The sequence below is a fragment of the Argentina silus genome (assembly GCF_951799395.1).
Source record: "Argentina silus genome assembly, chromosome: 5".
Taxonomy (NCBI): Eukaryota; Metazoa; Chordata; class Actinopteri; order Argentiniformes; family Argentinidae; genus Argentina; species Argentina silus.
The window spans coordinates 5,945,440-5,955,439 of record NC_139659.1 but is presented as its reverse complement, the minus strand read 5'-3'; the positions used below and the strand labels follow the sequence as shown (position 1 = coordinate 5,955,439).

The following is a 10,000-nucleotide window of genomic DNA, read 5'->3' as shown; positions in this document are numbered from 1 at the left end:
CTCACACACTTGCTCACCGCTAATGCTTTAATTTAAAGGGTTAGTTTGATTTTTTTCACTGTTACAATGTAGTGTCTGCCTGAGTGAAAAGTAATCAGGGGAGTTTAAAGGCTTAGTTCAATATTGCATAATTTATAGTCGGATTATTCCTTACCTTGAAAGTACGGTTAGGGCCAGGAGAAACTGCAATCAATGGTTCAGAGTTGTTTAAATAAGGGGTGTGCCAGAGTCATCATGCTCGTATTCCTATTCTTATCCATATCTGTGACTTGATTCTCATATCCAGATGATACATTTCTCAATAAAAGAGAAATAGAAAGGTTGTTTGACTAAGTCGCAAAACAAACAGGTGAAGGGGGTTCGGAGGGTTATATCTGACTCCGGGCCACATCACACTTCAGAGCTCTATAGCTGTATGAAATGTCATACGTCACGGCACGTGGGAAATCGTTTTAGGAGGAGCTAAGAAAATAGGATGTATTGCCCAAAAACACAAACATCATTCTGCAATACCATTGTGCATCACCAGGATATTATATATTAGCCAAAAACATCAAAATGACTATGACAAAATGGGCTTTTAAACAACTCTGAAGCATGGATTACAGTTTCTCCTGGCCAATAGTCTATTTTACAGGTACTTTCAATGAATCATCTGACAATAAGGTATGTCTACAGCAGCGGTCTACAGCAGTCTACAGCAGCAAGGGCTATTCAATTACTGGCCCCTGGGGGAAGAATCCATCTGCTTTTTATTTAATTGATTGGTCAAAGAGTTCACTCGCCTTGTTTTCTAGGTCTGAATCAGTCAGAATTAAAACCAGAAGGGTTTCAGCCCTCCAGGATTATTAATGAATAATCTGAGATCAGGTCCTCACCTGTCTATATAATCGTATTCATTATCATCTAATAGGCTAAACTGATCCTAGATCAGCACTCTCACGCTGTATGAAAACAGGCACTGACCCATAGAGGCTCTGACAAAAGGTTGTCTACATGTTGTGGTTCATATAATTTCACATATTATGAATGGCATGCTGTACTTACAGTAGGGGCTGGTCTCAAACTCGAACCTGCGGCTGAAACCTCCGTAGCCTGCCGAGGTGCGTGCTCTGATCTGGAATATGTAGACTGAGGATGGCTTCAGACCGTCAGCCACAATCTCTGTTTCTTTTGACTTGATGATGGTATAGCTTGTCTCTTGGTCCTAAGAGAGAGAGAGACAGAGAGAGAGAAAGAGAGAGAGAGGGAGAGAGAGAGAGAGAGAGAGAGAGAGAAAGGGGGGAGAAAGGGGGGAGAGAGAGAGAAAGGGGGGGAAAGAGAGAGAAAAAGAGAGATGAGAGATGGCCTGGGCATTCTGCTGTCCCCAACCCTTGTGTGTGTGTGTGTATGTGTGTGTGTGTGTGTGTGTGTGTGTGTGTGTGTGTGTGTGTGTGTGTGTGTGTGTGGCCAGCAGTAGAGATCAGTTACACAGGTCTAGCCAGAAAGGGCTTAAATGAGCACTGTGCTAAATGGTGTCTCCATTAGCCCAACCACTGGCGAGGGCACTTTTTCTTCCCTAAATGCTAAAAATCTCACTTTCCCAGAATAGTGAAGTGATATCTTGAGGGATGATATCGACTCCAACCTGCCTCTTCCTGCTGCCACCGGGCAGCAGGAAGAGGCACACAAATAGTTGCAGTTGATAGTTTGAGAATCTGTAGACCAAATACAGTGAGGCCTAAACACCATTAATTAATTAACAGTACATTAGCTGGACATAGTGATCTGATTTGCTGGACACAGATGAATTCATTACATTTTCAATAAAAAAATCACCATTGAAGATGCATTTTAGTCTAGGATTAAGCTTAATCTGGGAAACCAACTCAGTGAGTTATAAAGTGCCTCTAACATTGAGGTTGTTCTACTGTACCTTTTCAAAGTACTTGATCTCATACTCCAGGATAATGCCATTTGGGCGGTCTGGCTCCTGCCATGCTACGGAGATGCTGTTCTTCCCCGACTTCCCTTTTCGGACCACACTGATGGGCGTTGGGGCTAATGGGGAAGACACACACACACACACACACACACACATACACACACACACACACACACACACACACACACACACACACACACACACACAAGCTTAGCGACAAATCTCTCACATAGCAATTTAATATGCAATACAATTATTATGCAGTATGATGTAATACATTGCAATAAAAGTATGTCACACCACCATCATATCTGATTGAGGATCATATGAGAAGTAAGAAACCATTTTATGAGACAAAATATTACATTCTGAAAAATGTATTCTCTTTAGCACAAATCTATCTTTGGAACATCAGAGTGGATTTAAGACATTCAAAAAATTGATGATGTCTGACAATACTTTCATCTTTGCCATTTGATTAATCAGTTGAAAAAATGCCTTTGAAAGTAAATTCAAGAAGATGAAACATTCTCTTGTCTTCTTAGTTTGGCTCATGAGGCATGACAACATGACATTGTTAAATCGCTCAAATTCACGATTAATTATGCATTGTTCAATAATTCTCGTATCTGGAAATAATAGATCAGGAAATACTGATCGCCGTCAATGATATCTGTATGTGTGACGGGTGGGGTTCAAACCCAGGTCTCCCACATGGAAGACCCAATAGACTACCATTTGGCCAAGAGGACATCCTCAAGGTCTGAGGGCAACATTTGAGTTTGCATGTCTCAGACAGGGCTACTTGAGAGAGAGTGATTCCAAATCCCCTCTGCGACAGTTTCCAAGACTTGCAAACAACTTATGCTAACATCGGTCTCACACACAATTTGCCGGGTACAGTCTAAAATCATGAAGCAATACAGAATACAATAGTTGTGAACTATTATGATTCATATGCTGAGGAGTGTGTCTCTCTTCAAGACTATTTTCGAGAACTTTACAGAATATTATGTAGATCATGAAAAAGGACATTCTTTAAAACCACTTGAATAATATCAACGAGACAATTTCCTGACACTGTACATTTTCACACTCTACAAAAGTTAATACTCTCCTAAAATATATTTAATCAAATGCAAATTATTCCCCACACACAGATGGTATGGAGCATGTAAACAAACAACAAAGAGTCTCCTTTACACATTTCTTCTCTAAACATTTCACATAGCTGCTCTGCTATTCGAGGGAACGGGAGACAGTTCCATCTATCTAAATGAAAAATGTTGAAACCAGACCTTCTTTTTCATTTCTCAATGGAAGTGTTAGACTGCATCTGTGAGATAAAGAGCTTTTAAGTAGATTCAAAACGCTCCCTGAGGTACCAATCGGATAGCTCTGCTGCTAACTACACGCCGTTTAAGTTTCAATAGTCTCAGCGAAAGGAGAGGAGAAAATAAATCTTTTTTTTTTCTTTTTTCTTTCTCCAAACAAAAGGAGTAACTGTATCCAGGCCCTATCCAGACAAAACTATAATCATTCCTATCTTAAAAGCCTGAAACTGGATCCTTATGGCCATTGGAACTAGAGACAGGGGGAGAGATGAAGGAGAGACGGGGGGAGGAGGGGGAGATATGGAAGAGACTGAGAAGATGAAGGAGAGACAGGGAGAGATAGGGAGACAGGAGAGAGACGGTTGGAGAAGGAGAAAGACAAGACAGAGGGGGGAGACAGCGAAGAAATGCGGAGAGAGAGGTGGATGAAGGCAGAAAAACAAGTGACAGAGGGGGAGAGATAGGGGAGAAATGACGGAGAGACAGGGAAGAGACAGTAGAGAGTACAGTAGAGAGATAAAGAAGTAGTGAAAGAGCATTGTTCGGAGGGTAGCCAGACCACTTAAACGGTCTAGTGGCCTGTTAACGTTGACTCCCCATCAACCAGGAGACGCGGCTTCAGAGTTATTGATTTCCTGAGTTAGACAGCACAACCATGATCTATATCTGGGATGACAGCACACTAAAACAGGAGCAACGATTTTGTCATAACAAAAAATTGTAGGACGAACACACCATGAGATATTCCAATATTCGTTACATTTGCTGAATATATACACTCACTGACCACTTTATTAGGAACACCTGTACACCTTCTCATGGTTTTCTTGGCACACTTTGGGCCTGTTAATACCAATGAATCATCGCTTGAATGCCACAGCCTATTTGAGTATTGTTGCTGACCATGTGCATCCCTTCATGGCCACAATTTACCCATCTTCTAATGGCTACTTCCAGCATGATAATGCACCATGTCACAAAGCAAAAGTCGTCTCAAACTGGTTTCATGAACATGAAAATGAGTTCAGTGGTCTTCAGTGGCCTTCCCAGTCACCGGATCTGAATCCAATAGAACACCTTTGGGATGTGGTAGAACGGGATATTCACAGCTTCAGATTCAAGTGCACCTGAAAAATCTGCAGAAATTACGTGAAGCAATTATGTCACCATGGACCAGAATCTGAAGAAAAGAAGGAATGTTTCCAACATCTTATGGAATCAATGCCACGAAGAATTGAGGCTGTTTTGAGAGCAAAGTGAGGCCCTACCCAATATTAGTATATTTTGTATTTTTTTTGTTAATATTTGATATTAATATTTGAGTTAATAATTATTATACATTTTTTAAATTGTTTTTTATGTCCCATGCACCAACCTCACCAAGTCTTTTTTCCTGTATGTGCAAATATACTTGGCGAAATAAAATAATTCTGATTCTGATTCTGAGTGTATGTACTGTATTACATAGGGTGTCTACAACAAGTGTCAGGTAAATAGCCATTTCAAGTAAATCATCGTCTTCACAGGGGAATTACTGTACATTACAAAAAAACAAAACAACAGTCTTAACTGTAACTAGACTCTTTAATTCTGTTTTTATGTTTATTAGCTCCACATATTATCCAACAAGATGTTCCTTTTGGATAACTTGGGATGCTGGCGCTCTGCATAATTTATTTAACCTGTTATTTAACCAGGATAAGTGACAGAATCTATTTTTCGAGAAAGACCTTTAGCCAAGATTGCAGCTGCAGTAAAATGCAGTCAACATATGACAGACAGACAATGCTGCTGTACTGTCCTGTAGGTTGACGAGACAGATGGAGCACCTCCATGCCACAGGAACTGAGACACAGGAAGTGTGATCACACCCGCGTTCCTGCCTTTGATAGGGATGTGTTGGCATCCATTAGCGAGAGGAGTTCGCACTGTCACTGTGTACCGGAACACCCATAGAGAGATATAGAGTCAGGTATGACCTGAGCAGGAACACACATACCTGGGTAACATCTCACATAGTGTTTTGAGTCCACGCAGGGAAAAATGTTGAAATACAAAGTGTGAGGATAATAAAAAAATAAAAAAAATAAGAAAAATAAGTTTACAATTTACCTCAGGACTATGATCCAAAATATGATGAAGAGTAGCTATCTGTGTCCTTAATATCCTTATTTGTTTTGGTTATGTATTCCCGTTGGTGCATCTCCATGTAATTGAATTCAGGTTTGCACACAAGGCATCAGGTGTTAAGCCTACCAAGGAAAGGTCAACGTTGCCCGTTGGAGGAGAGCTCCCTCTCCACAGGCTGTGGTGTTTGTAAACAAGTGTTGTTCTGGGGCGTCCTGGGGGGAGGCAAGATGAGAACCTTTGGCAGCGGTGCCCGGACCAGCAGCCACACTTGGGGCCAATCGCAACGCATCTGCCAAGAGGATTATGGGAAGGACCCGGCCTCAGAGAGCACTGGGGCCTCAGGATAATCCTCAAATACATACAGCATACAGAAATATACCCGGATATAAACTCTCCAATATAGCACCATACGTGAGCCTGCACCATTACATTCACATAATACAGTAGTATCCGAAATATGTCTTTGGCAACATCCTCAAATATAGTATTATTGATGAGCCCTCACCAAACTATCATGTTCACATACATGTAGCATCAGACATACTGTATGCTTTGACCATCATGCTCATATTGTATAATGTAGCATCCAAAATATGTCCTTTGCAACATCATAAAATACAATATCAGAGAAGGGTCCTCACCATCATACTCACAAATACTGTAGCAGAAATACAGTATGTCTGAACCTCACTCATATGCTGCATCAAAAATACAGCCTGAACAGTGGCTAAAGTAGAAGTGAGCCATTCACTATGTCCCTCATCCATCGCCCAGGTACAACATCAGAAGTATGCTCTTACCCGTGACTCTAATGCAGGGGAGGCTAGTGGAGGTAGATTTTGATACCATTCCTCATTCCGTTCCATGCATTACAATGAGTCCTCCGACTACCTGCACCAGCCTCCACTGCTCTAATGCATGGTCTGAGACTTTCTAGCCTGGTTACAGTCCCATGGTCTAGCATCTATGTAGAAGAAAAGGCTGTGAGCAAATTCCTCCTTCTCAGGCAACAAATATGCCTTTCAGTTAGTGTATGACATGTTCACGGCGTATGACATGACTACCTTTGTCGTTTCAACAACCCAGAACCAGGTAGCTTGAAATTTGAAAAATGTCACAAGATAGCATTCAAAAAAGAAAAGAGCATTACAGTAAACAAAAACACATCGCAACACATGGCGAGAAGTAATTACACCCTTGTTTTGGCACAAAACAACATCTGCAGATTGCAGCTTCTCCTCAGCGCTGCTCTGGAGAGCCACCAGCTGCAGACTTATTTAAAGGGATAGTTCACCCAAATAACACAATCACATACTTGGTTTCTTACACTGAATAGTTTATAGACAAAGACAGACCTCAGTCCTCACTTTGTTCCTGGTTATTCAGCCACTGCGACCTGTAACGTGTCCCTTTAAGGCAATAACTTTAGGGTTTCTTTTAATGACCAATTATAAGTAAAAACATGTCATAGAGCTCTACTATCTTATTCTGATTTACTTTGAGATCCCTTGTGTGTAGCAGGAGATTGGATGATGACACAAGAAGCTTCACTCAAGGACTGCCCACTGTGAGTCATTACAGCTCTCCAGTGTTTCAACAGAAACTACTGTGTGACGATTCTGAGACACGGAATGGAGAGTTTCACACAGCAGTGTACTCAAGTGATAATTGCCTGCACCTTAATCTCGGATCCCAGATCAGCTGTGTGATCTAGTTCAGTCAGATGTGGAAAAATCGATTGATTTTATAAATACATAAATGCCAAGTGAATTCCGCACTCCCTTTCACACCTGAGTTATCGAACCCTGGTATCTGAGGATCGCCAAACAAGCATTTTTTTTACACACATTTTGAATTGTGATGATTCAACTCAAATGTTTTTCCACAGTTCACCTCTGGATGAAAATGATTATTTGGCATATCCGTCTTGCTATTGTTAGATAATGAATTCCGAAGACAAATTCTTCAGGTGACCTAATAGTATCTTAACGAGCTGAACAGATGCAGCCTTTTCCTCAGGGTGAATACCTGCATCACACCTGCTACATAAATTAGCACTACGGAACTGTGCGGTGTGCTCTTTGACTATGATGTATTGCTAAACAGATGTGCACAAATTATTTGTTAAATATTTGTCCTAAATCACAATATAACGGTAATACATATTAAATATGTGGAAGAAAGTTAGGAATAAGCGGTTGTGTTTGGGGAAAGTGAATAGATGTTCTAGTCTACACTGTATAGCCACTTCTGCACACCTGCATATGTACACACACTTTAGATTCAAACATAGGATTTAGGCCATGTAGATCTTGCTGATACAAAGGCAAGGCTCTAGGGAACTGGCCTTACTGAAGTGTACTTGTATTTATGTATTTATTTTTCACGATTAACTCCTCAATGTCTAGAGTCTATAACCTTGCATAATATATGCCATTTAGCTGACGCTTTTATCCAAAGCGACTTACATTGCAGTGAGTGCATACATTTATGTATATATGGTCCCTGCTTTCTAATGGAATAGGGTAATCCTTCAAGCACAGCCCATTGTATGGGAAATACATTATTTTACTGACAGAGCATGAGTTTTGATAACCATGCCAAGGGCTCAGGAGAACAGTCTGTTTTAGTCTGTTCTGATGTTGAATAAAGTTGTTGTCGTTGTTGAATGATTGTACCCACTTAGGCACATGGCTGCACCACACAAAGGCATAGAGGAGAGTCTCCATAGAAACAGGACTTGGCACAGTAATAGAAATGTTAAGTAAATGTCAAGTAAACCTACTATCTGACTGATCACTCAAATCAATAAAACGCTTGAACAATTCACTTTATTTCCTTCTGAAGACATCAGAGAGAGGACTACAGAAGGCTTTCCATGGGATAGGCCTCCTTGAATCAGCCTTGACTTTAGCAGCAAAAAGTACAAAGACTCTTCTCAATATGTTTATTATTCCACAAAACGCTTTGCAAGGACACCGTGAAATCACTAATTTCAAGGATCCCTTATCGACGAGAGCACTTCACACACTTCAAACACGTTTCACACACCCACACAACCACAGATACACACACACACACACACACGCACGCACACACACACACACACACACACACACACACATACACACACACACACACACACACACACACACACACACACACACACACACACACACACACACACACACACACACACACAAACACACAGGGCTGCTGTGTGCAACAGGTCCACCAGGCTGTCTTGGGCCTTCCCCAGTAATTACAGCCCTCATTGATATAAAGCAGATTCTGCATCAGCTACGATTAGGGTCATCATTACCGTAATGAAAAGTCAATAGCAGCCCCCCCCTCAGTCTGTCTCCACAGAGCAAAGAGGTCTCCACAGAGAAGGTCTCCACAGAGCAAAGAGAGAGCAGGAGGCACATTATCACAAAGACATGACTTGGCAGGTAAAAGGTAATCCTTTTCATCGCTAATTGCTTTGTGTTTGTATGGCAAAGGTGTGTGCACCCACTGCACAGAGGCTTGGGTTCATTGAACAGGTGGGCTAACTGATACACTCCTTAGTAACCCTTTACAGCCGGGAATTAAGCAGTTACTTGGTAGAAGTGTATTACCTGATTATTGGTTTCTTAATTACGACATAGCTGTACAATAAAACATTACAGACTCTTTAAATACAGACACATTGTCCATGTCTGTCATGTGGCAGCAGCACCATGAGGGACCTCTAGCCAAATTCCTTGTCACTCATATTGTATATTCCTACAAAGTGCACAAGCTTAGCTAACATTAGCATAGCTAATCTCAAACCCTCTGCTTTAATCCCGACTATTAACTACTAACTGTAACAAATATTGACACCAATGTTTTTTGCTGTAATGGTAGGGGTCTCCCTCTGAACTCTCTTCTCTGAATGAGCCATCTGGTACAATAAAACAGATTAAGTCTTCAGGAGAAGGACAGACTGAGCAGACTGAGCAGACTGAGCAGACTGAGCCCCCCCCCATGGTTGATTGAGGGTGAATGGTACACAGAGCTCCACCCACTAGACTGAACAATGGTGAGGGAGGAAAATAATTCTGGTGTTGAAATACAAAAACAGCTCTAAACTATTACTCTTCTTGATTGGTGGTGAAATATAAATAGTGCAACACCAACGTACTCTAACTGGTGGTGAAAATTCCCTCCTAAAGACCTCTTCACCCCCATTACCCCCCTGTAAGTTTCTCTCCTGTTAATAAATTTTTTTTTAGAAAAAAAAAAATCTTCTTCTACCACTGTGACTGCCAATGGCCCCTGGTCTGAGCATTGATTACTTTATCTTATGATGACTGATGAATAGATGATTCACTTACTTAAACAAATGTTGTTGTAAGTCGCTTTGGATAAAGGCGTCTGCTAAATGCCATAAATGTAAATGCAAATATAGATAGAGCGCCACCACCTGGCCTGATTGATAGTGATGTACAAAGACAGCCCCAACCATCTACTTTGACTTTATTAGGAACACCTGTACACCTTCTCATGGTGGAGGTGGTGTAATGGTGTGGGGAATGTTTTCTTGGCACACTTTGGGCCTGTTAATACCAATCAATCATCGCTTGAA

The 10,000-nt window shown here is 41.2% G+C and overlaps 1 protein-coding gene across 1 annotated transcript in view; it reads right to left on the bottom strand.

Moving 5' to 3' along the window:
- Positions 1–10,000, bottom strand: part of epha5 (EPH receptor A5) — a gene marked incomplete at both ends in the record, with an annotated part of 52,582 nt that overhangs the window by 16,039 nt on the left and 26,543 nt on the right. Inside the window, 2 exons of the mRNA XM_083669980.1 lie at positions 1,048–1,207; positions 1,916–2,040. Coding sequence (XP_083526106.1) covers positions 1,048–1,207; positions 1,916–2,040 — 285 coding nt within the window. The remainder of the gene's footprint in view (positions 1–1,047; positions 1,208–1,915; positions 2,041–10,000) is intronic.